The sequence below is a fragment of the Phocoena sinus genome, chromosome 13 (genome assembly GCF_008692025.1).
Source record: "Phocoena sinus isolate mPhoSin1 chromosome 13, mPhoSin1.pri, whole genome shotgun sequence".
NCBI classification, from domain to species: domain Eukaryota; kingdom Metazoa; phylum Chordata; class Mammalia; order Artiodactyla; family Phocoenidae; genus Phocoena; species Phocoena sinus.
This window is the reverse complement of record NC_045775.1, coordinates 84,820,146-84,847,392: the sequence shown is the minus strand read 5'-3', so window position 1 is coordinate 84,847,392 and position 27,247 is coordinate 84,820,146. Positions and strand designations below refer to the sequence as shown.

Sequence of the window (27,247 nt, the reverse complement as noted above, 5' to 3'; positions counted from 1 at the left end):
TCTGTGTCCACCCAAATATTCCCATCACAATCTATGGTCCTGCTCCTTCGTGGTCAGTGTCCTAATCTTAGCAAGAGAATTTGCTGAGGTTGAACACTTAAACTTTGCAGTAAAGGGAAAAGAATCTGAAAGAGAATGGACATAACTATCTATCTGAATCACTGTGCTGTACACCTGAAACTAATACAATATCGTAAATCAACTATACTTCAGTAAACCAACCCCCCCCAACTTTGCAACAACTTTGTAACCTGAACAATTATATTTAGGATCTGAGGATGACCCCTGTGTGTCCTGCGGCTGTACCCTATAAAGGATTCTTTGAATGTCACCATATCTGTATATTGAGATTGAAATTTAAAACTTCATGCTTATTTAAAAAAAAAACTCTTCAGGGCAGTGAGAAACAGCCATCTCACCCTACACTCGTTGTAATTATCATCATTGTGATAGCAATCAGTGTAACAGCAGCAACGGCCCTCCATGCCTTGTCCCCCATCTGCCCGTCACACTACCACCAGCGCTCACTTGAGTAATCCTGTGGCCGCTCTATGTCACAGATTACCACACCCCTTTTGCTCCCAATGCATGCACAAATATGTGAGTAGCCCAGCCAGAATTCCATATTGAGGAACTGTGTGTGCTGGGGACCTTCCTGGCATCAGTCAAGGTCCGGGCAGGAAACAGAAGCCAACTCAAGAGACCTGCTACTGAGCAGGCGTGGGCAACATTAGGAAGCCACCTGTATGAGTTTGCTAGGGCTGCCATAACAAAGTACCACGAAGTACGTGGCTTAACAACAGACATTGTCTCACACTTCCGGGAATCCGAGATCAAGGTTGGTTCCTTCTGAGGGAAGGATCTGTTCCAGGCCTCTCTCCTAGCTTCTGGTAGTTCTTTGGCTTGTGATAGCCTAACTCCAGTCTTCACGTATAATCTCCACATGCTGTTCTCCCTTTGTGCCTGTCTGTGTCCAAATTTCCCATTTTATAAGGACACCAGTCATACTGGATTAGGGTCCACCCTAACGAGCTCATTGTAACTTAATTACACCTTCAATGACCCTATTTCCAAATAAGGTCACATTCTGAGATACTAGGGATTAGGGCTTCAACGTATGAGTGTTTTGGGGGACACCCCTAACACCAACCTTGAGTGCCCAGAGATGAGTGACAGTGGGAAGCTGTTACCACCTGTGCTGGATACTCTCCACTGGCCCCTCCAGTTCCCCTCTCCAACCTTCACCTTGCCCTGTGCCCAAGAGCCCGATCTCTACAGACGGCATCGCCTGGGCTCCCTTGCCTTTTGGCTTCTATTTGACTTGGCTAATGGGCACAGGCAGGAGCCTCGTGGGTGGGAGGAGAGAGAGGTCAGTGCACCATACCCCACAGGACCCTTCCCATCCTCTCCCAGCTGCTTTCATAGATCACTTTCCATGATTTAATGTCATATAGTTTATATTTACTATTTGGCAGATATTAAGAGCTTAATAATGTTTAAAATATGGGTAAGTGTATATGTGGATTGTTTCACTTCCAAAAACTTCTGTACATTTAGTAATAATAGCTGACATTTATTGTTTATGTTTGTTCTAAGCACCTGAATATATTATACACTGGATAGTACCTATAAAGGAGGTGCTATGATTATCCCAATTTTAGAGCTGAGTAGACTGAGACTCCCTGAGTTTCCTATCTTGCCCAAGGTCAAGGTTGCACAGTGAACTAGTAGCAGGAATGGGATTTGATCTAGGGCAGTCTGTCCCTAGAGGTATGCCCTAAACCACAAAGACATATGTGCTGATCTGCTCACTAGACCTGCCCTCCCGACTTGACCTTGTGCCAAACACGTTCATTTTCCAAGCCCCAGTCAAACCACGGCTGTTCTGCGGGGTTTTCTCAGTCCCCTCCCAGAGGAACTGACCCTTCATTCTGTGCACCCCACTGTCCCCAGCATGACGCCCACGACACTTTGTGCCTGCTTTCCTACCTGAGTCCTTCAGGGCAGGGAACCCTGTTCCACTCATGTCCGCAGTTCCAGGGCCTGGCAGCACATCTGACCGTCAGGGGTGGGTGTCGGCAACTATTTCTGGAAGAAATATTTTCTAGTCATCCCTGCCCACCCTGAGCGCTCAGCGGCACCCAAGTCCCCCTGAGAACAGCTGACTCCCTCCCTCAGTTGTGCTCAGGGGATATTTGTCCATGGCCTGCACTTCTGGACCACAGCTGCCCCTGCCCCCTGGGTGGGCAGTCCCGTTTGTCCTGGGCACAGGGCTCTTACCTGGCTTCTCACATGCTGGGTCACATATGGGTTTCTGATCCTCTACAAACAGATTCCTTGGCCTCCAGTGAAGCAGTTCTACTCAGTTCCCAGGAATCTTGTGGGAGCTTTACTTCAGTTTTGTCCTAATTAAGTCACATGTTGTCAGGGGTCCCTTTGTCAAAACCCGAGGGTCGTGTTGGAGTTTCTTTCCCTCTTTCTAGGATGTTGGATTTAACTGCTTCCTTGAGGAGATGCCTCGGAGTCCCCCTCAGCTGTTCGAGGCCAGCGTCCACGTGTCTATTTCTACCACGCTTTGAGGAAATACTTTTAAAGCCCTACCTGCATATTCGCTATAGCTTTTCTTTACTATCACCTACTCCATACTTCCCAGCTTTTCAATTCTCTGAGAACCAGCGTGCCTGGTTTCGTTCCTGGGTAGGGGACCTGCAGGGGAGCCCTAATACCGGCATCTTCTGTGCCCACGAGGGGCGTCCGGTGTTGAGTTTGGTGTGAACCTTGCCGCAGGGTCCTACAACATCGCCGCTTCTTCAGCAGCTCCGAGGGATCCCTCGTGAGATCACGGAAAACGTACGCTCAGCGTTTAAAAAATTCGGAAAATATTTTTTAGCTTTTAACGCTATTTTCTGGTTATTTGTAAAAACGTTTCTTGTTATTTTAAGTGCCGTGTTATTCCAAACACACGTGGATTTCCTGGGGTGCATTCTGTCCCCCCAAAGATAAATGCCCTAGCTCGGCAAACTGCAGCTGGGACAAGAAGATGTCTTTTTCACCATCGCCTCCTCTTCCTCCTGCTGCTCTCCGGGCTGCCTCCCCGCAGGGGCGTTGGAGAGAAGAGGGGCCGCGGCGCCCCCCGCGAGCGTAGGGGGAGAGGCGGGGAGCCCGGCAGCCGGGATTGGACTTCCTCCCTCCACTCCGGAACTGCGCTGGAGCCGCCGGGACTCGGAAACCCTGGCGGCGCCGCAGGAGCCGGCGGGGTGGGCGGGGCGCGGCCGGTGGGCGGGGCGCGGCGACCCGTGGGCGGGGCCGGGGCGGGGCCTGCGCGCTGGCTGCGCGGGCCGCGAGGGGCAGGCTGCGACCGCCGCGCTCCCTGGACTCACGAGCGCAGTCCGCCGCCGCCTCCTCCTCCTCCCCCTCCCGAGTGGGCTCGGCCCGGCGGCCGGGGCGATGTGAGCCGGGGCCCGCGGGCGCGGCCGGACCTCCGCGATGTGGCTCAAGCCCGAGGAGGTGTTGCTGAAGAACGCCCTGAAGCTCTGGGTGACTCAGAAGAGCAGCTGCTACTTCATCCTGCAGCGGCGCCGCGGGCACGGCGAGGGGGGCGGCCGGCTCACGGGTAAGGGGCGCGCCGGGGCGGGTGGGCGCAGCGGCCGGGCCCGGACCTCGCTCCCCGCCAGGCCCGCGGCCCCAGTCCGGGGCTGCGGCGCAGGTGGCGGTTTTGTGGGAGACGCCGGGCCGGCCCTGCCTCGGGCTTGTTTTCCTTTCTCCTGCCTCTCTCCTGCAAGCTCCCGTCGAGGTGGTGGCAGAAGGGACTTAAGGGCTCGTGCATTTTCCCGGGCGGGGCAGGTGCCTTCGCCGCCTGGCCCGGTGACCGCCCGGAGGCCAGGCTTGGCTCGGGAAGCGAAGGAGAGACGCCGGCTGGAGCGAGGGCCGCCCGGGGAGGAGCGGGGCCGTCGTGCGGGGCCAGGTGACAGCGGGTGCACCCCGGCCATCTGGACGCGCCCGAGGCTCCAGGTGGTGTCGCGGCTGGGGACACACGGCCGGCCCACGGTGGGGCGCAGCTCGGGAGGCTCTGGCAATCCGGGACTGTCGGGCGGGTGAACGGGGCGGGCCGGGCGGGCCTGGGACGGTCTCCACGCCCGGAGGAGGAACGCAGGTGGTACGAATCGCGAGCTCGTGATCTTAATAGCAGAACTGAGCAGGTCAGTTCCCCGCCCCCATCCCTTCACTTTCCTCCTAGGAATGAAAGGAGGAAAAAAACTCAGGCTTGTAAAATTTATTTTTTAAAAAAGCATTTTTTTCCTCTAAAAGTTATGGTCCAAAACTCCTTGAAAAATCAGGCCTTTGGATAACTTGCCTTAGCTGGGACACCTGTTTAAAAGGTCAACAGAGGAACAATATGAGGCTTTTCCAGTTGTATCTAGGGAAGCTAGATGGAATTTCATATTTTGGAATCTGAAATAAGAGGGACTTTAGATCTTCCCATTTTGTCCCTCCTTATGCCGAGGAGGAGACCAAGGCCGGGGAGAGGGCAGTCCAGGGGACGAGCTTGGATCCCCTGGCCCATTGTTGGTGACTGCTGCCTGTTTATTCTGGGGGAGGCCCTCCTGGAGTAAAGGCTACGGGGAAATGCGATTCATACGTCCTGAAAAGGCAGAACCAGGGCATTACCCTTCCCATACTTGAGGCCGGGGAGGCCGGAAAGCAGGCAGTTGGATTCGGTAGGGAGGGTAGACCTCACTGAGCCTCAAGGAGTCAGCCGGAGTTGGTGGGATTTCTGGATGGAAGGGGCAGTGGGGTGACCTGTGGTCATGGTGGGCAGCAGGTGGGCCTGCTCTACGAGCTCAGTGAAGCTCTGAGTGGGGGAGTTAGTGTAGGAGGTTGGGTGGGCCTCCTGGGCCCCTGGGCAGCACAGTGACACTTAGGGCCTGGGCTCTTGGGAAACGGAGGCTGGTGGCGCCCTGTGGGGGGCTCATCAGAGGTGAAGAGGCCAGAGGAGGGGTTCATCTCCCCAGTCCTTTGAAGGCTGTGTATCTCAAATCATTGGTGCGTTAAACACAGCACCTGGCTTATAAATGGTCTCCTTTAGTAGAGGGCGAGGACAGGACTTGAAGATTTGTGACACAGCAAACATAGGAACGTCGGTCCAGCAAACGTTCATTGACTTAGTTCGGCGCACATGGACTGTGGGATGCTGCTCCTGTGGGTACTTTGGGAAGGACTTCAGGTTATTCACCATCCAGCAGGGGAGGAGGGTCCAGGCCTGGAGGGCAAGGCCTCAGATCCCGTGCCTGATGGAGGTTCAGGACGCCTGCCCTGCTGGAGACCCTGCTTTGAGGTCCAGTCTGTCTGAGATGAACTCGAAAGGATGCTCTCACTCCTGCTGCATTCCAGAATCAAGCAGGGCTGTAGCACCTGTGCCTTTGGGCTTTACCTTGGTTTGGGTTTGCTGTGAGTATGCACAATTTTCTTATTCTTCATTTATTTTTTTAATTTATTTTTTGGCTGTGTTGGGTCTTCGTTGCTGTGCCTGGGCTTTCTCTAGTTGCGGCGAGCGGAGGCTTCTCGCAGTGGCTTCTCTTGTTGCGGAGCACGGGCTCTAGGCACATGGGCTCAGTAGTTGTGGCTCGCGGGCTCTAGAGCGCAGTCTCAGTAGTTGCGGTGCACAGGCTTAGTTGCTCCACAGCATGTGGGATCTTCCCGGACCAGGGCTTGAACCTGTGTCCCCTGCATTGGCAGGCGGATTCTTAACCACTGCACCACCAGGGAAGCCCAATTTTCTTATTCTTGAAGGCAGTAAGATTGGCCAAAAAAGGGAGGAAAATTCCCCACAAAAAGACCCCTGGCACTTTGCTTTATTTCTTGGAGACTCCGGACCTCCTGGTGATTGTGAAAGGGTGGCATCCCCTACGGCAGCTGAACACTCCACCTTTGAACATTTAGCCGGGGAGCCAATGGCTGTACCAGTTAGGCAACCCTGTTACCACATCCTCCGATGGCTGGTCTTACTGGGGCTCTTAATAATGTTGTAAAATCAAACCACGTGACACAGAGGCCAGCTCCATGTTGGTGGCGGTTGTCAGAAAACATCGAATTCTAATTTGGCAGATATTTAGCAATTTATTTCAAAGATTTAAAAGCTTAAACTGAGTTTATCTATGAAATCAATGGGTGTGCATTCTGACTGGTTTTAGGCTTTTCTTTGGAGAGAAGCAAGTAGAGGATGAGTAAGAGGGCTGGAGATAAAATGTAAAGGAGCAGTGAAAGGAAGTGTCTCTTCTTGTATTGCGATGCTGAGTTTGAGATTAGGTAGTTAGTAGGGGCTTAAAAATGTGAGGTCACCATTGGCGTTTAAAGTAATCTGACATGTTGAAAACTTGCCCACCCTCAGAAATAGAAGGTTTTGTTTCATTGAGGATTGTAATTTGTCCTCCTGCTTACACACACACACACACACACACTCCCTATACACACCTCCAGGTTTATCTTCTCCATAGCCCTTTCTAATATACAAAATACTTATTTTGTTCATTGTTTCCCTTACTAAATTGCCTGCTCTGTGAGGCAGGTATTTTACCTGTGATGGTGCCTAGCACTGCGTATATGCTCAGTTAACATTTGTAGGATGAATAGATGGTTGAGTCCATGCATGAATGATGGAGCCCACTTTTTTTCTCAAAAGTTGGTTGGGTGTGGAGGCCCAGCTTTCAGACTGAGCTGATCACATGGGCCAGGAAACATGCCCTCTCTCTCCTCGGCTTCCTGTGTACCTGCAGGCTGACCCACCCAAAAGCTGGAGAGAGTGGGTGGGAATTGAAACCTCCTGTCTATTTTTGTAGCTTCTCCTTTGAGGGCAAAGGAGCGGGGCACCAGCCTCTCAGGTGGCTTCAATTACCAGCCCCAGGGACCCACTTGGAGAAGGAGATCCTGGGCTGGGGAGGGGGCAGGTGGTGGTAGAAGGCAGTGACCTTCGCTTCCAGTGTGAACATGGCGTGGCTGAGCACAGTATTGTAAGATGTTTCCACAACTCTCCTGACAGAGTGATTTTTGCTGCCCTGGAAGGGAGGAAGTGAAGTTATACAGTGTTCCCTTGGATACGGTCTCCAGCCTGTGGGAATATTTCTTATAAAAGTGCAGCTCTGGGAGAACAGAGTGGGAGCAGTTAGCCTTTGGGAGGTGGTGGGCAGAAGGACACCCAGCATCACTGCCCACCCCCACCCCCCACCCCTGGGGGTCTCTGATGCACTTAAAATGAGCAGCATGAATGAAACTTTAAAGACCGATGGGCTTCCCTGGTGGTACAGTGGTTAAGAATCTGCCTGCCGATGCAGGGGACACAGGTTCGGGCCCTGGTCCAGAAAGATCTCACCTGCGCAGAGCAACTAAGCCTGTGCGCCACAACTACTGAGCCTGCGCTCTAGAGCCCGCGAGCCGCGTGCACCACAAATACTGAAATCCGTGCGCCTAGAGCCCGTGCTCCGCAACAAGAGAAGCCACTGCAGTGAGAAGCCCCCGCTCGCCACAACTAGAGAAAGCCCGTGCACGGCAATGAAGACCCAATGCAGCTAAAAATAAATTAACAACAACAACAACAAAAATAAAGACCGAATATCACCACCCAGATGTGTCCCTCTGAAGGATTTAATTTATTTTTCAGTGTTTTATTACGCACATTCCTGTATAATCTTGCAGTCCTTTCCCCAAAGAGGCTGGCAGTTTAAAAGTTATAATTTGAATCACATATTGATGTTTTCTACTTTTCAGAGTGTTTCTCTTTGGCCCCTGTTCCTGTCACCGCATTTGTAGCAGTTATGGGGTAACCGATTTCCTAACAGGGTCAAGGGAGGAAGTATGGAGTGGGAGTGGAAAATATGGGCTTTGGAGTCAAGATAAGTTTGTTGGGTACAGATCTGGGCCAGTTTATTTGGCTTCTTTGAGCCTTCGTTATAACTCTGCCTTAAGGCACGGACAAAAACTTTAGAGTGTTAGAAGCTGTTTTCCACCATGGCTACCCCATCTTACTTTCCCATCAGCAATGCACAAGGCTTCCGATTATAATAAGGGTTAGAATGAAAATAAACAACATACATGAAGGGCTTAGTTGTGCTCGTCACCTGGTAGGTTTGAAGAAAAGCAAAGCAAAGTAACATTTAAAAAAAAAACCGAAGAACAAGAGCGCTTCTTAGAACACAAGTGTCGTGAAATAGTTTTCATTGTAGTGAAGGATGTAAGCGACGTTTATCTATTAGCGCAGGATTTACTAAGTGTAATTAGAAGATTAAATATTTAAATCGCAATTTGTGCCAGCAGGATTTGGATACAGGGGGTCTTTGACCACATTAAATCCTAGTAAATAAAGGGAGCTGAGTGTGAGTGGCCGGCTGTACCCAGGGTGAATCGTCTCCTGCCTTTGGAACAGTGTCCCCATGACTGGGGGAGTTTCATCTAGGGATTCCCGTGGGGCTCCCAGAGCTTGCTCAGAATGACTCTGTTCCATGGCTGGAATGGTGAAGCCCAGCACCAGTGTGGCCTTTCATGGCTAGTCCACCTGACGTCAGCTGGAGTCCTGCTCAGGTAGCTGAAGTTGGTGGTGGATTTCGTCCCCGCCACCAGCAAAACCCCTTCGGCTCAACAGGGCGGCCATTGCATTGTGCAGACTGCCCACATATTGGCTCTAGAGTCTTCCATACTTTGGTCTTGTTTTCCAGAAGCACAACAAGGAAGAAATCACAAACAACGGAAGTACTTTGATTCCAGGAGCATAAATCAGAAGGTTTATATAAGTAAAGTAACTGGTGTTATCTCTAAGGGCTGATAAGCCATTAACAAAAGCTTTGGGGTTCCCAACAGATGCATTTAATGAGAACATAATAAGGGCCATGCATTTGTAATTAGATAATCAAACAAGGCCTGGGCTGTGTCACTCCAGGAAATAATATGAGGTACAAATGTGTGGGTAGTGAAGGCTGTTTCAGCCTAATTGGGGCTCTTTAGGAAGAGCTGGAAATGATTGGGAGGCTTGGAACGTTTAAAGAATTCATCTACTTGAGCCATATTCTGGGAGCATTGGATCAAGGAGGGATTTATTTAAAATGAAAGTAGTAAATCTGATCATATTTCCAGCACAGGTTTTTTTCCCCCTTATTTTGTAAAGCTTTAGTCAATTGCATTCGAAAGCAGCCCTGAACATATTTTCACAGCTCCTGGGGGCTCGCGTGAGCTACCCCTGCACCACCTCTACGGCTCTTTCTCCTCTGCCTTCTGCTCTCGAGCAAAGACCCTCCAGTGTCGGTCACTTTCCTCTCCTGGGCCTTCACGGGCTGTCCCCTCTGCCTGGGGTGCTCACACCTCTCCTTCCCGTCTCAGCCTAAGCTTCACTGCTTGGACATGGACCCCGCTGCCCCCATCCTCTTGTCCCACCCTCTACTTTTCCTTTATAACACTGACCACTGTTTGTTGTGATGTGGCTCTTTGTGGCTTTATCTGTTTCGAGCAAACCAGACCTTGAGCTCCAGAAGGGAGGTCCCAGGTCTGCGTCCCTCACCACTGTGCTGGAGCGCTGTTGATACGTATTTAGTGAATACACGGATGCCCACGTAGAATTGATAGCTGTGAGCCTTTGAGGTGGAGAAGTGTTTCGCGTGATCCTGAAAATGGAAGTTACGAAGAAAACAGGAATAAATAATACAGAGGGTTGTTATTGCCATTTCACACACCCGCCCTATGTGCTTGTAAGGATTAGTGGTTGTTTGTCAGCTGCGCCAGCCCAGCTGTTAGAACTCCCTGTTGGTAGCCTTTATGGAAATGATCCTGTACAGACCCAGAATGATTTTCCCAGCACATCACCAGCCAACTAACACAGCTCTACGAGTCTGAGTCATTAATATTCTCGAACATTTGGTGGGTGTGTTGTAACCATTAGATTTTATTATTTTTCTGCTTCCTTTTTTTCTTTACCTTTAAAAAAAGGGAAAGAGGAATCAACAACAAAATAAACAGCCCCCAGTAAGGTCTCCTTAGGAAAAGGTACTGTGTGATTGGTTTTATTCTGAATAAATAGTTACTAGTAGAGAATGGATATTCGAATATAATGGGATGATAGTTTGCCTGAAGTTTTAAATTGTGAGATCTTGTGGGCATTAATATCCTGAATTATGTGTTAATACTCCCTTGCTTTTATTTATAGTTTTGACACATTTATATGTATCCCTAATCAACACACTGTTTAGTTTTGTATGTTTTTTTCTTAAACTCTTTACAAGGGGAATCATAGTTTATGTATTTTTTCCAAAGCTTGTTTTTCTGCCCCCCTCCCCCATTATAGTTACAGTTTTATACGTATAATTATGTTTCTCTAGCATTGAACCATGCTGATGCATGTAACCATGTTTATTTATTTTCATTGCTGGCTAGAGACCCATTGAATGAATATACCATTGTTGATTGATTGATTCATTCATTCTCCTGTCAGTTGATACCTGGGTTTCTAGTTGCTGTTGTTTTGCTATTACAAATTGTGCTGCCGTGGACATGGTCAGAGATGTTACTTTTGGCCAATCTAGTAGGTATTAAAATAGTATTTGAGAACCACCGAGATGGTGTTTCCCTCATAGGGATAAGAATCTTTTTATGTGTTTATTAAGTATTTGTTTTGCCTTTTGAGAAAGGTTTGTGTCTTTTTCTTACCTTAGGAGCTGTGTGTGTGTGTCTTTGTATGTGTGCATGCACATGTGTCTATGTGTTCTGTATTCTTTTTCAATTATATGTATTGAAAAATCTCACTCCATGCCTGGGCTTTGTATTTTTGTTGTGGGTCTTTTTCTTTTTTTTTTTTTGCGGTACGCGGGCCTCTCACTGCTGTGGCCTCTCCCGTTGCGGAGCACAGGCTCCGGGCGCGCAGGCTCAGCGGCCATGGCTCACGGGCCCAGCCGCTCCGCGGCATGTGGGATCTTCCCGGACCGGGGCACGAACCCGTGTCTCCTGCATCGGCATGCGGACTCTCAGCCACTGCGCCACCAGGGAAGCCCTGTTGTGGGTCTTTTAAAGGACCAAATTCTTAATTTTCATGCAGCCAGATGTACCATTCTTGTCCTCTACTAGTTTGTGCTTTTTGTTACTTGTTTAAGAAGAAATCTGTAGAAGGGAATCTCTGTGATGATGGTGAAGGGAGAGCCTTAAATGAGAGTCTGGTCCTCAGTCCAGATAGGAGCAGGGCGGAGGCTCCAGGACAACTCCTAGGAGAAGAGAAACTGATAGAGCAGGGATACGCTTGCACTTGCACGTGTTGGAGGAACATCTGCTCACCAGGGGAGAGCTTGTGGGTGAATTCTTGACACATAGAAAGCTGAATGAGCCAGGAATTCCAGGACAGTTGTCAGCTCCAGGGAACATAAAAAGCTGTGTAGGTTAGGAAAGATTTCATCCTTTTACTACAAAGGTCAGCTTGCAGTAATGTTTACATCCTTACAATAATGTAAATATCGACTCCGGGTCTAACCCAGGCTGTTGCCTAACTGAGGAGTGAGTGGCAGGTGGGATTGCTGAGTGAACGGTGGGGGGATACATCCTCCACTTCTGGAAGTTGCCAGCCGATGGCCGTATGGAAAATTGAAGAAGTAGTCGTACCAGCATGTTCCCGGAGAAGTGGAGGTAAACGGGAAAAAAACTAGTGAAGAGCTGGGAGTGGTTGCCCTCGGGGAGCCGGGAAGTGGGAGCAGGGAGGGGCTGCTGGGTTTCTCATGGGCCTTGTCCAGTTAGATGCTTCTTTCCATGCACATGTAAACTGGATAAAACTTTGGGAGAGCTTGGCATTTTTTCTGGGTAATGGGGATCCCGTGGGTAACGGGGTCAGGAGAGGCATTGAAGCAGTCGTATTAGTGCCTCATGGCCGTGATTCCTGAACTGCCCTGCTTCACATATTTGTCCTCTCAGTAAACTATATTTAGCCTTCAAAGTGTCTCAACTATGTGGGGTATGTCAGTTTCACAGAGGCTTAAAACCTATTTTCAGAAATGCATCTACTCTAGCCACAGGTACTTTTATTTGAAATTAAAATATATCTATTCTGGGTGATTGTTTTCCTCCAGAGAAGAAATCAGGTTAGAGTTATACACTTATAGTACATTTATAATTTTTGTCCCTTTCCTATAGGTAAGGTACTATAACTGGATCCCATTCCTTCTGGGGTCTCAGTTCCTTAACCTGCAAAACAGTGATAATATAGCAACAACAGCAGTTTTTGCTCTGTGGAAGTGTTTATATTTCAAACTGTTATATTTTATAGACACGTTGGCAAAATCCACTTAATTATTTGTATGTAAAGAAGAAGAAAAAGCCCAAAGAATATTGCATCCAGCAATGCCAGGCCCTTTGTTCTCATGAAGCGTACGGTCTGGAGGGGGCAAGGTGCTTGTGGTTGGTGGGGGGCAGTATTAAACCACGAAATACAGAATTATCAATGGTGGTAAGTATAGGGGGTGTGAGAGGGAATAACACGGAAGCTAATTTAGCTTGAGGTGTCAGGGAGCATTTCTCTGAGGACCTGTGATCTCAGCTGAGACCTGCAGGGTGTATAGGATGGTGCTAGCCTGCTGCAGAGTGAGAGAAAGAGCCTTCCGCGTGGACGAAACAGCACGTGCAAAAGCCCTGTGGCCTCTGAGAGCCTGCTTTGGGTAAGTTAGCTTTGACGGGCTGTCCAGTAAGGCCTGGACAGCGGAGGAAACCACAGAGCGGGGTGAGGAGTGGCTGGGGAGGGGAGGAAATCAGCAGAGTGGATTTTTCCAGAAGGCAAGAGAAGAGTGTATTTAAGAAGGAGGGAGGGAAGAGGGATCAACTGTGCAACGTACGTGGAACAGGCTTGTAAGACGTTGGCAGCCTCAGCGAGAGCAGTTTGGGTGCCGGTTGGCGTGGCGTAGGGGTGGGCTGGAGGCTGCTGGTGGGTGGTGAGGAAGTAGGGACCGCGTGTGGGTACAGCTTGGTCAAGGTGGAATTTGGTTGGTTTTTGTTGTCACTGTTACAGATTTATTGTTTGTTAACAGAGTGTCTGCTGAATGATGGATCTGTAGGTATTGTGGGCTTGCGGAAGGGCAGCTGGGCCTTGAGATGGGCAGTGGGTAGAATTTGAAGAGGTCAAGGAAGTAGGTAAGGCATCCAGGGGAGGGAGACCTCAGGAGCGTTTCCCAAGGAATTTTGTTCTGGAAATGAGGTTATGTACTCAGGACTGAACAACAACAACAAAAATGCCTCAAAGGATCTGTAACTGACCACCAAGAGAATTTAACTAATTTAGGTGGAACCCAAGGATGTTGGCTTAGCCCTGGACAGTGATTGCTTCACCTGGCAAAAGAAACCCTTTGAGGAGACCGTGGCAACTTACAAAATTGAGTAATGTTGCTTGTTTGGCATTTGGTGCCACGCCCCTTGTACCCTCTTGTCTGGGGTAAGTGCTGGTGGCAATCTGATATGGCTTCACTAAGTGCTTTGACCAGACTTTATTTCTCAGATTCATAAAGCTAAATAGTCTTTTGTTGTAAATCATGTTATCAGGATTCAAAAAATAGAATTTATTGCTAGATGGAAAATGCAGATTATTTCAGTGAACTACAAAGGCTCCCCAGGAAGTTTGGCTGCCCTGAATGATTGAGTCCATCTAACAGGGTTCTAAATTGTGGCCCAATGATGGGATGTAGGAATGTTTTCATGAGGAAATTTGGTAACATTTTAAAAATGGGATGGACCTAGTGACGCAAGGTGTGGAAGGAACCTCTGGAGTTTCTCACTTGAGAAGCAGTATTTACATGACAGGAACACTTCGTTTAAAAAAAAAAAGGGCAGAAAAGGTTAGCGCACCTTAGAGATTAGATATTTCATCTGCTACAGGAGCAGAGAGCCAAGGTGAGTTCTGAGTTTCTGTTATGTTGCTGTTTTGCTGTTATAATTAAAAATAAATGTAAAATGTAAGCAAGGCCTTAAGATTACTTTCAGAATAGATAGCTCATGATCTTGCATCTGTCAAGGATTCAGTCACAGCAAGGATTTGGCTGGAGAGACTAGATTTGGGTAAACCCAGTGTAACAAAACTGTGTGTGTGTGTGTGTGTGTGTGTGTGTACGTACATACGTGTGCCTGTGTTTTTCATCCCCATATAATAGAGCTGTCTCTCAATGTGGGGATTAGGTTCCGAAATCAACATGAAGGACAGAAATTGCTTGCGGTTAAACTTACCCTGAAACCAGCAGGGTCACCTGTCTTGGTAATCTGTTCCTGGTACAAGGAGTTTCTGCAAGGTGGAGGCCTCAGTGGAGCTGGGAGATTCCAGCCCCCCTGGGGCTCACACCAGCGCATGTGCTCCTGGAGTTGTGGGCTGTCCAGGTGAATTTATTGTCCCCTCTGCGTTTTGGTCCACGTTTTGCCTCTCACTGTTTGTTTGTTTTTTGCGGTTGAATTTGATACATTAGAGTGAGATGCGTGTCTGCTGTACCACCTCTTGCTGGTTGAAGTCAAGTTCCTGAGCCAGCTCCGTGGCCAGGTGAGGCTGATAAGAGATGGCGCCCCAGCGTAGTATGTTAACCTGGGAGTTGCTGTTAGGTGAGGTTGATGGTGGCGTGTCCGAGGGCTGCAGTTCTGAAGTCTGATGCTCAGGTGGCTTTGCTGTGAAAAGGTCTGCATTAAGCGGGTGTTGTTTTGTCTTTCAGCCTCTTGCGTGTCTTCATTTATCCAAATAAAACATTGAGATTTGAGGAGAAGAGAGGTTGGAAAGCCTCTTGTGGAACTGCAAGGTTCTCTTTGATGGGATGCGTGTCCCACTGTAAGAGCTGCTTTCCTTTTCTGGTTTTTAACTTTCTGCATGACCTGGAAGGCTGGATTTGAGCACTGTATATTAATAGCCAAAAGTTAGGTTAGAGTCATATAATGGTAAGCGTATTTACTTTTTTTGAATTAAAATCTACAGAAACCCACACTGTAGGCAAAGCCAGAGATTTGATTGTATTGATGGTGCCTGAAATCCTGCTAAGACTCAAGACCATAGGCTCCATAGGTGAGCATCCCTTTATAGCAGAAAGATCATTAGAAAGTCTGTGGCGGGGGTGGGGGGGGGGAAGATGGGAAGACGGGAAGACAGGAGGGGGAGAGAGAAGGAGAGGGAGGGAGAACCTCAGAGAGAAACTTAAATGGCTGATGTGCTTACACAAAAAGATCCTAATCGCAGAAGCTTTGGGAAGATGTGCTCTAATATGCTACATGTATAATATTGTGATATGCATTCCTGAAAAGTTTTATTTAGAATCAGACTTGTATAAATTAGACAGTTTCCCCGTTACTTAAGCCTCAGAGAGATCTCCATTTTAAGAACAGAGTAAATTATTAAAGATGTATAGAAAAATCTATAAATTTGAATCAGATTGTAGTATTTCAGATGTCAGAATATTTTTATTACAAGCTAAAAACAACTTCTTGGATCAAAACTGTCAAAAACAAAAAAAGGGAGATGGGGACTTCTGTCTTTAAAACATCAACCCTAAAAGACAAAGGAGGGCTGTGGATTAAAGGAAACTGAGCAGTACATGATAACTAAATGTGATACGCAGCCCTAGAGAGGGTCCTGGGCTGGAGGGGAAAATGCTCTAATGGGTGTTTGTTATTGGGTAACATAACACAACTGGAATACACAGAGTAGATAAAAGCATAGCATGTGTTAAATTGAGTGACATCGGCAACTAGGCTCTTGTGTTAAGAGAATATCCGTATTCAATATCGTATCACATCACATCACATCATACCATAGCACATCACATTATGTCATAGAGCATAGCGCACCATATCACATCATACTGGTCATCGCATATCATCTCTCATGAGAAAAAGAGAGGGTGTTAGAGCAGATGGGGTGAGCTGTTAGCAGTTGGTGAATCTGTTTCTAGGCAAAGGGTATATGGGTGTTCTTGGTCCTATTTTAATTCCTGAAGCTTTTCCTTAAGCTTGCAGTTCTTTCCAAATAAAAAGTTAAATAAACAAATACGTTTAAGTGTCAGCCCGGAAGTACTCGTCCACTTTGATTGAGGTATTTTGAGCCTGCAATAACAAAATATAAAGTAGAACTTAAAAAAAACCTTTATTTAGGAAATTTCTGCAGGAAAAATAACTTGGTTGTGGTGCGAACTAACCACCCTCTGCTTTTCTCGTTGAAACAACCATTTTTGTACCCTGGCTTCTAAAGAGTTGAGGTTTCTTGGGGTCCCGGTTGCCAGGTGCAGCAGGACAGGTGGTCGGGATTCCGCACCACCCGAAGCTTGAAGTGACTTTGACACAGGACTTTTTAATATCGTGTGTGCGTGTTTCAGTGTTAGGTCAGGCCTTCGTTGTGGTCAGTAAACAGTTGAATTTTAAGAGCGTGAAGCTCTTGGGAAACAAGTTCATTGAATAGGTATTTACTGGGCTTCTGGGCTCCTAGCTCTCTTCCAGGCGGTGAACATGACAAAGTCCTGCCCTCATGGAATGTACTCTACTCTTGTAATTAATCTAGAGCAGCTCTACTCTAGTGATTACTTAGTCTAGCAATTAACCTAGAACGACTCTGCTCTGGTGACTACTCTAGCAATCAATCTAGAACAACTCTGCTCTCGTAATTACTTTCTTATTCTAGTAATTAACCTAGGACTGGAATTGTCAAGTGTGCACGCAAATCCCTTTGAATATGTCAGCCTGGGCGTCATTTTAAACTTACTTCATTAAGACGTTTTGTGATGTTTCTACCACACCGTAAGAGGTTGGCTTTTGTGGCCTTTGCCCTTAGAAATGGAAATATTTAGTCCAGGCAGTTAGGGCCTTTGAACCAAATCTTTGAAGTTCTTGCCTGCTTTGGGCACATTATTTATAAGCTCCGTGTTGGGGCCAAAAGACTTGAAGTAGCTCCTGCCGCCTTGAAGTCTTTCTGCCTCCTTCTCATCACTGGGGACCGGCAGGTGGAGGACCTACTGTGAGCACAGCTGGCCCGGGGTTCCGCCCTGGGCCTCGGGTGCGGGTGTGTCTGGGGGCCTAGCCCTCCTGCGCTCTGTGAAGTGTTGACACAGTTGGCTTCCCGGGGTGCTTCCGGGTGCCCCGGTCCCTCTTCCTTTTGTGAATCAGCTCCGCAACCTTCCGTAGGTGACTGGGATGAAATGGTCTCATTTTCCTATTTAAAAATAACCTCCGGGCTTCCCTGGTGGCGCAGTGGTTAAGAATCCTCCTGCCAATGCTGGGGACACGGATTCGAGCCCTGGTCCGGGAAGATCCCACATGCCACGGAGCAACTAAGCCCGTGCACCACAACTACTGAGCCTGCGCTCTAGAGCCCGCGATCCACGACTGCTGAGCCCGTGAGCCACAACTGCTGAAGCCTGCGCGCCTAGAGCCCGTGCTCTGCAATAAGAGAAGCCACCGCAATGAGAAGCCTGCGCACCACAACGAAGAGTAGCCCCCGCTCACCGCCACTAGAGAAACCCGTGCGCAGCAACAAAGACCCAATGCAGCCAAAAATAAATAGAAAAAAAAAAGAATGCTAAAAATATAATAATAATAAAATAAGAATAACCTCCGCAGCTGCGGTTTCAAGTCTTCCCATCACGAGGATGACCTTCTCTCTGCTGGGACACCTGCTGGTCGGACCTGGAGGGTCACAGGGGGGCGATGGTGGGATGGGATTTTGGAGACCACCGGCCCGTATTCCTTTACTACAGATCAGGAGCCGTCTGATCCGAGGCAGAGATGCTCTGGCTCTGTTGTCACTTGACTGAGTTTAGCCCTTTCTAGAAAGATTAGAGGGCCCCTGAGACTCAGTTCCCACCTTCCCCCAGCTCAGCTCCTCCAGACCTGCTCCCCTCCTCTTGGGCTGGTGTCTCTCAAGACCCTTGCTTTGCTTTGTTCCTTTAAAAATGGTTTAAGTAACAGAATTAAAAAAAAAAAATTGTGGTAGAATATGCATAACATAAAGCTTTGCATTTCAGTGATTCTTAAGTGTATGGTTAAGCGGCATTAAGGACATCCACACTGCTGTGCAACCATCACCACTGTGTGGCTCTGGAATTTTCTTCTTCCCAGACTGAAACTCTGTCCCCGTTAACACGGACTCCCATTCCCCCTCCCCCAGCCCCTGGCACCAGCATTCTGCTTTCTGTCTGTACGAATCCGACTTTTCTAGTTCCCTCATATAAGTGAAACCATGCAGTATTTGTCTTTTCGTGACCGGCTTATTTCACTGAGCATAATGTCCTCAGGGTTCATCCACATTGCAGCCTGTGTCAGTTTCCTCCCCTTTGAAGGCTGAATAATATTCCATTGTGTGTACAGACCGCGTCTCGCTTACCTGTTCATCCATCGAAGGACGCTAAGCTACTTCTGCCTTTTGCCTGTCGTGCATAATTCTGCTGGGAACAGAGGTGTGCAAATATTTGTTCAGATCCCTGCTTTTAGTTCTTCTGGGTGTATACCCAGAAGTGGAATTGCTGGGTCCTTTGGTAATTCCATGTTTAATTTTTGGAGGAGACATGATTTTTGCATCTGATTCTCTGTCTCTCTGGGCCTCTGTGGACTTGACTCTATGGCTGGGACCGTACTCAGTTTGCTGGGGTCCCCAGCTTCCTGAGCACCCTCAGCCTGGTTCTAGAGACCCTCGCTTCTCTTCCCGTTAAGGTTGAGGGGAGAACTGAAGAGAACTGAAGCTAGTTTAGAGGAACATGGCAGTCCATTGAGGAAGAAGAATTAGAATTTGACTTCGGGACATCTTCACGTTTATTGTTTGATTGATTGTTTTGGATTTCATGTACTTTTGTGTTTTATAACTAAGCCATAGAGTAGAATAGTTAAAGTTAATTTGGTTTTGATGGATTGTTCTAATATGTCCTCAATTCCATCTATATCTCATTTCCTTCATCATTGTTGGCAAAAAGAATAGGACTATGAGGAGGTAGGAAAGGAAAGAAGTCTTGTTCTTATTCCTTGTATGACCTTGGGCCTTAGTTTACTCTTCTGTAAAATGGGCTAATACTACCTACCTAACACATATTGTTGTAATAGTAATTGGGGAAAATGCATGTGAAGTACTAGGACAGTGCTTGACAGCCACTGGGCTTAGTCAGTATTTGTCTGTCCTCCCCGCTTGTTATCATGGAATAACTGGAAGTTGTATGTGGGGGGGTGTGGTGGTCGTCAACTTTTTTTTTTTCTGAAGTATAGTTGATTTACAGCATTATGTGAGTTTCAGGTGTACAGCAAAGTGATTCAGTTTTTATATATTTTTATATTTGTGTGTATATATATATATATATTTTTTTTTTTTTTTTGCGGTACGCGGGCCTCTCACTCTTGTGGCCTCTCCCGTTGCTGAGCACAGGCTCAGCGGCCATGGCTCACGGGCCCAGCCGCTCTGCGGCATGTGGGATCTTCCTGGACCGGGACACGAACCCGTGTCCCCTGCATCGGCATTTGGACTCTCAACCACTGCGCCACCAGGGAAGCCCGTGATGAGAACTTCTAAGATCTACTCTCTTTGCAGCTTTCAAACATGCAATACAGTCTTATTAACTGTAGTCACCAGGACTTATTAACTGTAGTCACATCCCCAGGACTTATTTATTCTATAACAGGAAATGTGAACCTTTGACCCCCTTCACCCATTTTACCCCCTGCCCCCCACACCCTGCCTAGTCTTCTCCTGACTGCAGAGTTTTTTCTTTTCTACAAAATCAAGTCCGTTCTCTGTAGTTGGTGGACATAACCCTTGGGCGGGGGGCGGGGAGGCAGTGTGAAGTAAGCTGAGAATTTCTGGCATTTCAAGCTCTGCTGCTTCGGGGCCGGCGGAGGGTGGGGGGGGGAAATCCAGAATTTCCTGTTAGCAGCTTGGGTGCCAGGTTTCTGGCTCTAGCCCAGAATTCCAAATACCTGCGAAGAGTTAACCCCTGGGCCTGTGTCCCTGGGACCTGGCCACATGTAGCAAGGGAATGGGAGAGTCCTTCCCAGCAGGGAGAGGAGAGAAAGAAAAGGGATGGGGAGAAGGTAGAAGGGGTTGTGGATATAATTTTCACTTGCTCAGAAGGAGAGTGAAGCTGTCTTCAAGGGATTGGACAGGGGAGCTCTCTCTCTCTGCCCACTTCAAGACTTGGCCGTTGTCTGCAGTTGCCCTTGTCTGTCTGTATTACTTAACGGTTATCAGTCTTCATTTTCTCCAAGAAAGAACAGCAGCTGGTAATGCCTTTTTCTTCCCATCTTCCTATTTAAAAAAAAAAAGAAATTGCTTATTAGCTCAGTAATAATACTGCGGTATGTTTGTGTACTGTATTTCACTTTTCAGCGACTTTACCTCATTGAATGTGTACATAAAGATTTGTCCGGGCCGCTTGACATCCTCAGGTTGCAAACTGAAGTGGGTGTGGCCATCTGATTTGCCCAGCTATGGGTAGCAGAGCCCTGGCACCTTGTCTTTTCTTTTTATGAAGCTGGCTAGTCAGCAACACTCGAGAAGTATTTATGGAAAGTCCGTATGTGCCCAGCGGAGATGCTGTGTTAGAGAATTCTTACCTTCAAGGCATTATGACCTGATAGGGTCTTAAGGGGAAGAGGATGGAGTTCCAGTCTGTTACCTGTAATTAATGTAGTTATTTATGTAATGTAATTAAGGCCGGTAATTAAAATGTCTGATGGGTGAAGGAAGAGCTATAAATTCAGAGTTTGGGGATGTCTCTGAATTTAATACTCTAGTACTGGTTCTCTTCCCTGATGCTGGTATTAGGGAAAGGGGACAGTTTTTAAACAATGGGTTTAGATACCCTTAAACCTCTGGGCTGTCCATCATGAAAGCTTCTATAGCTTTATCTCTGCAAGCCATTTCACACTATTAGGGTAAAGACAGGAAACATTGCCTAACGTGACTTATTTCTAATCTTTTTTTCCTCATTTTTAAAATTGGAGTATAGTTGATTTGCAATATTTCAGGTATACAGTAAAGTGATGCAGTTATATTCTTTTTCAGATTCTTTTCCATTATAGTTTATTACAAGATAGTGAATATAGTTCCCTGTGCTATACAGTAGGACCTTGCTGTTTATCTAGACTTATTTCTAATCTTGAGGGCTTGTGGTTTGGGAGGTTGATCTCTGGAAGTAAAGGCATGGGCTGACCCAGGACTTTCTTTGCAACAGAAATAAGGATTTTTAAAATAAATGAAACTGGAATAGATTAGAATCTACCAGGATGTATGGAAATAAAACTTCTGGAAGGAAGCTTTGTTTCTTTTCTTTTTTGAATGTCTGTGTGTATATTTCCTCAAGTTCCTGACTTAGCAAGTGTTTAATAAATCTGTCAAAACGGTAGTGTTCAGGTCTGGATGCAAAGGACACGGGAAATGGAGTGTTTTCTACAGTGTCTCTTGAACGGCTGTCTTGACTACTCCTGGCAGGGAGCGGCTGTGAATAGCAGGTTCAGGAATGCGGGGCTGTGTTTTCAGAATCTGAACTCTGGCCCCGGGCACCCGGTGGAGGCGGGGACGACTCCGGAGGCGCTGGGTTGCCAACTGCACTTGTTGACAGGGAGAGATGCTGGCCAGAGGAGTGGTCGGAAGGCTTCTGGATTGTTGGATAATGAATGCATCTGTCATGGGAGAGTGCTTGTCTTTTAAATAGGCATAAAAATATCATTTGCTCAGAGGAAATGAATTCGCACACACATGTCGTGAACCTGTTCCTTGGTGATCTTGTATTGTTTGTCCATGAGACGGTTTGCAGATTGAGGGGCTTAGTTCTAAGGCACTCGAGACAAGGGCTCTGAGTCTGCTCACAAGCCCATTTGGGGGAGTGTGTGTCCTGTCCTGCTGCTGTGGGGAAGCTGTACCATGTCTCCAAGGGCTTGGAAGAGGACTCTTGCCCACTCAGCCCTTCGTGACACTCTGGATCCGCCCTTCCCCACCCCCCACCCCCCGCGCCACCAGGCTTCCTCAGTAATAATCTGCGAGTACTCCTGGCAGCTGGTAGGTCTAGGCTGTGTACCAAAAAAGGGACCATGTCCTCAAGAAGGTTGGGGGAAAAAAGTTACATTGAGGCTGGGCCTCAAATTCAGTCTTGCCTTTGGTGAGTTCTCTGGGGGAATAACCCTAGCTCACCTCCTATCCACCGATCACTTAAAACCCTGGCCAAATCTATTCACTCGCTTGCGCCAACCTAATATATATCGAATTAACATGAAGTTTTTCCTTAAATTTGAAGAGTTGTTTTTTAATGTAGTTTTGGATTTGGGGAATAGAAATATGGTAGTTTTTTTTACCTCGGTTAGCCTGCAAACAACCCTTCTAGGACTCTCTAGAAATTGTTTTTAGGAAATTTGAAAGCATTTCTCATAGAGCCTTGAAATAGCAAATGAACTTTCCTTAGATACACAGCACTTAAAAGCTGTATTTAGGTAACGATGAAAATACTTTTAAAAATGTGTGTAAAGAAAGGAAGAAGGTTTGAATCGTACTGCTCTTCTTGGAGATTGCTTTGCAGTGAATCCTCCCCTGCTTCTCTCCTGCTGTTTCTGGCAGCTTCGGAAGGTACGTTTGTCAGGTTCTAGAAGGAGGGGGGGCCTTGGCTGTGGAGGGGAAGGTTTTCTCTGGCTTGTGGAGGGCTTAACACTTCAGGGCTAACTCCGCGAGCACCTGGCCGAACCTAAACAACCAGGTGTCTGTTAAGCCAATGAACCCTCCTCTCCTTTATAAGGTAGAGCGGCAGCGGGGACAGTATAATAATACCACACGGGAAGGGCAGTGTGTTCTCTCTTAGGAACAGGGGTTAGAATCACAGCATGAAAAGCAGCTCAGCACCACAGAGCTTTCACAGATTGTTACAGGACAGGTTGAGACCGAGGGATGTAACTTATCAGGCTTTTGCATGCTTGAGAGAACCCCGTCCAGAGCACCGGCTCCCCAGCATCTTTGGGGTCATGCAGACTTTGAACACGGCTGGAATGTAGCTGACCACATCAGACCCGGGGACAGCCGGATCCCTGTTTTAGGGTCACACACTGTTGGCTCGTGTGCCCTTTTGTACCTTGTGTCAGTCTTTGACTCTCCTGTTCTTGTTTTATGGCTTCTTAAGGCCTTGACCTCGTGTTTTGGTGGACACAGGTGCTGCCTTGACATTCTCCTGTGCCCCTCAACCTTTTTTTCCTTTTTTAGCTGCACCGTGTGGCATGGGGGATCTTAGTTCCCCAACCGGGGATCCGAACCCATGTCCCCTGCAATGGAAGCGTGGAATCGTAACCACTGGACCTCCAGGGAAGTCCCCCTACCCTTTTATTTGTAGCCATAACTACCCAGGTCGCATTGCTGTATGACCTGCTCGGCCTGATGGCTTGTCTGACAAATGCCACCGTATAAGTATGTATACATTCCTGGCTGTAGCAAAACACATTACACACTGACCAGTGTTCAGACCCGCTGGGAAGGGCTTGTGACAGGCTGGTGTGACAACACACTGGCTGAAAACACAGGTGGACCTATCTTGGAAATTTGGGGGTACTATTTTATTTAAATACTGATTTTAAAGCCTTGAACAATTAGAACCTTGACTGGTCTGGAAGTTTATCTTGGTTCCACGAGCGATTATGTAATACACTATCACAAGAGCTGGCTCTCCTTGGAAGGAAAATGTCATAAAACAGTCAGTAGAGTAGTATTAAAAAGACCATTTCCCGTCATGATTTAGTTCTGTAAGTTAGAAAACAAAACACTAGAAACATTTCTTTTGTAATGATGCTTTCTCCCATGATCTTATCAATCAATGCTAATGGTAGAAAATTGGAAAAAGAGAGGAAAAAGAAGAAACAGCTCTTAATCCCACAGTTAACCTTTTTGTATTGATTTTCCAGCTTTATCTGTGAATTTTGTTGATATTATCGAGTTCATAGTGTATATGCAGTTTTGTATCTTGGTTTTCACTTAATGGAATGACAGCATTGGAAGATGTGCCACCCATGCATTTTGTGGGTTTGTGTCATGATTTGCAGCCTCTCACCTGAGTCCTGCATTGGCACCTACCTCCTGTGCGTGCCCCTGACATGCCGCCTCACCCCCCAGGCTGCCTGGGGACCCCGACACAGTGGCCTCATGTCAGCGTCAGCATTGAAGAACATTTCTGAGCCCTAGCTCAGGCTTGTCTGTGAATGGGTAAGACCCTCGTGTTTTGGACGAGGATCTTGGGACTGGAGAGGTGTTCTGTGCCACTGCCTGCATCTCGGCTTTCCCTGACACTTAGGGTTAGATTGTGCCAATCTGTTAAAACGACTTGCTCACCGTCATCCAGTTAGAGAGAAAGACCCAGCCTATGGCTGCGTTGGGTCTTCGTTGCTACGGGCGGGCTTTCTCTAGTTGCGGTGAACGGGCTTCTCATCGTGGTGGCTTCTCTTGTTGCGGAGCACGGGCTCTAGGCATGTGGGCTTCAGTAGTTGTGGTGCATGGCCTTAGTTGCTCCATGGCATGTGGGATCTTCCCCGACCAGGGCTCGAACCCAAGTCCCCTGCATTGGCAGGTGGATTCTTAACCACTGCGCCACCAGGGCAGCCTCTGCTAAAGGCTTTGAGTGCATGGGCGCCTCCTCCCTGAGTTTGCCTTTTGCTGGATTTAGATTATTGACAAGTCAGGGCAATGGGTGAAATAAATAACGTTAACAACTAGTCAGTAAAGATTAGTTATGAAGTCCGTTTTGGGTCCAGAAAGATCGTTGGGTGCGATGGTTGGTCTGTTGTGGGAGCTTGCGGAGGCCCTGTTGTTGCACGTTTGAAGCCGTCCTACTTTCTGTGCGGATGTGCAGGGACTGCCAGGAAATCTCCCTAGCTGGGCAGTGTATTCGTTTCCTAGAGCTGTTGTAACAAAGACCCGCAAACCGAGTTGCTTAAAAGAACAACAGTTCTGGGGTCTAGAAGTCCAAGATCAAGCGGTTAGCGGGCCAGGCTCCCTGACACTTCTAAGGGAATCCTTTCTTGCCTCTTCCTCACTTCTGGTGGCGGCTGGAAATCTTTGGGCTCCCTTGCAGCTGCATCGCTCCATTCACTGCCTTCATCGTCATAAGGCCTTCTCCCCCTGTGTCTGTCTTCACGTGGCCATCTTCTCACAGGGTCACCAGTCAGAGTAGATTAGGGGCACCTACCCTATACCAGTATAACCTCATTTTAACTAATAATTACTCCTGCAACGACCCTGTTTTAATAAGGTCACACCCTAAGGTACTTCAGCATCTTTTTTTGGGGGGGATACACAATTCAGTCTGTAACAGATGTGTGGTCCAGGCGCTCTGTACATGTTTCAACATCCATGCAGACCCTATTGGACAGGACACTAAGGCACACAGCTAACATAGGACAGAGTCAGGATTTGAACCCAGGACTTTGTGAGTCTGGAACAACATACGACTTCCCTGATTTAGACTGACTGTTGGTTCTTTGGGGTATCCAATGGAATGGAGTCCATACGTCTTCTGGGCCTTCTCAGGGCATTGGAGACATTACGCAGCTCTAAGTACTAAGCACTAAGATCTAAGTACTAAGCTCTAAGTACTAAGGTACCACTTTCCTGCCCTCCTTGCCTTTCTGAATGAAATAGGTACCACCCATTTAATAGAAGGAAACATGGAAACAAGACGTTCGTTTGATTTGTTGAGGTGGTAGGATTGAGTGGTAGGATTGTGTTTATTTTTAAGATTTTTTTAAAAGTTCTTTTTTTTTTTTTTTTTTTTTTTTTGCGGTACGCGGGCCTCTCACTGTCACGGCCTCTCCCATTGAGGAGCACAGGCTCTGGATGCGCAGGCTCAGCGGCCATGGCTCACGGGCCTAGCTGCTCCGTGGCATGTGGGATCTTCCTGGACCGGGGCACAAACCCGCATCCCCTGCGTTGGCAGGCGGACTCTCAACTACTGCGCCACCAGGGAAGCCCTAAAAGTTCTTTTTGAAAAAAATTATTTATTTATTTATTTATTTATTTGTGGCTGCATTGGGTCTTCACTGCTGTGCGTGGGCTTTCTCTAGTTGCAGAGAGCAGGGGCTACTCTTTGTTGCAGTGCGCGGACTTCTCATTGCGGTGGCTTCTCTTGTTGCGGAGCACAGGCTCTAGGTGTGCAGGCTTTGGTAGTTGTGGCACATGGGCTCAGTAGTTGTGGCTCACGGCCTCCAGAGCGCGGGCTCAGTAGCTGTGGCTCACGACCTCTAGAGCGCAGGCTCAGGGGTTGCGGCGCACGGGCTTAGTAGCTCCGCGGCATGTGGGATCTTCCCGGACCAGGGCTTGAACCCCTGGATTGGCAGGCGGATTCTTAACCACTGTGCCACCAGGCAAGCCCGGGTTGTGTTTCTTTTTATTTCCATTTCCATTCTCATTACTTTAACAACTTAAACTTGTCTTGAATGTATGAAGAGAGCTTTTTAGAGCTTGGCTAACCCACACCCTGCTGAAAGTTGCTTGTCTCTTGGGATCCTTGTATGTCATCAGCCTTACGTGACATGGACTTGACCCGGTTTCTGCTGGGTAGTGGCCTCTGCAGCATAAAAGTGCTCAGAACGGAAGGGCCCCCGGCCGTGAGATGGCCTGCCTCCATGGTTACTGCTGGGCGTGCATCTGCAGAGTAAATGTCAGAGCGTTTTGCCAGCAAGTGCCCTGCACTGGCTTGTTGTCGGGACCCAGAGCCTTGAAGGCTGCGGTGACTTTGGCAATGGCAGACTTTGAACAGGCAGATTTCAAGATCAGAATTCCCAGTGGAAAACTCCCTGGAATAAAGAGACGTCCGTGAGTCTGAGGACGTCAGTTGGTCCTGCTAAGTCTCCCCCATTCTGATGTATTAAATTTTAGTTTGATTTTTTTCTGATTACTGGCTCCAAGTGTGCTTTTCCCACAGGGTCTCTGCCCATGCCTGTGGGCAGATGTGCATCTTGGGTCCAGAAAGAAAGATTTTCTAAAGACAGGTGAGGGAACCCCTGTTCCCATGATGTATGATGGCCTTAGAGCGGGGGCCAAGCCGCTGTCTTAACCCTCTCTCCCTTTCCTCCTGTTTCTGCCACAGAACCGCTTATGACCCACACATGGCTGAGCCTGGTCCACGGCTTTCTTAGGACCTGAAGACGCTGGTTACAGACCAGGTCTGCAACAGTGTCACCCTAGGGGAAGGCCGACCATGGGTGATGGGGGTAAATCCATTTCTTTATTTCCTTGGGGAAGGAGTATATTCTCCTTACCCCCTGCTCTCTCCTCCTGTGTTCTGCTTTC

The 27,247-nt window shown here is 47.9% G+C and overlaps 1 protein-coding gene across 1 annotated transcript in view; it reads left to right on the top strand.

Annotated features, from left to right (window-relative positions):
* Positions 1-3,330: 3,330 nt before the first annotated feature.
* The window catches only part of TBC1D8 (TBC1 domain family member 8), a 125,229-nt gene continuing 101,312 nt past the window's right edge, over positions 3,331-27,247 (top strand). Inside the window, 1 exon segment of the mRNA XM_032653018.1 lies at positions 3,331-3,613. Coding sequence (XP_032508909.1) covers positions 3,487-3,613 — 127 coding nt within the window. The 5' untranslated portion in view covers positions 3,331-3,486.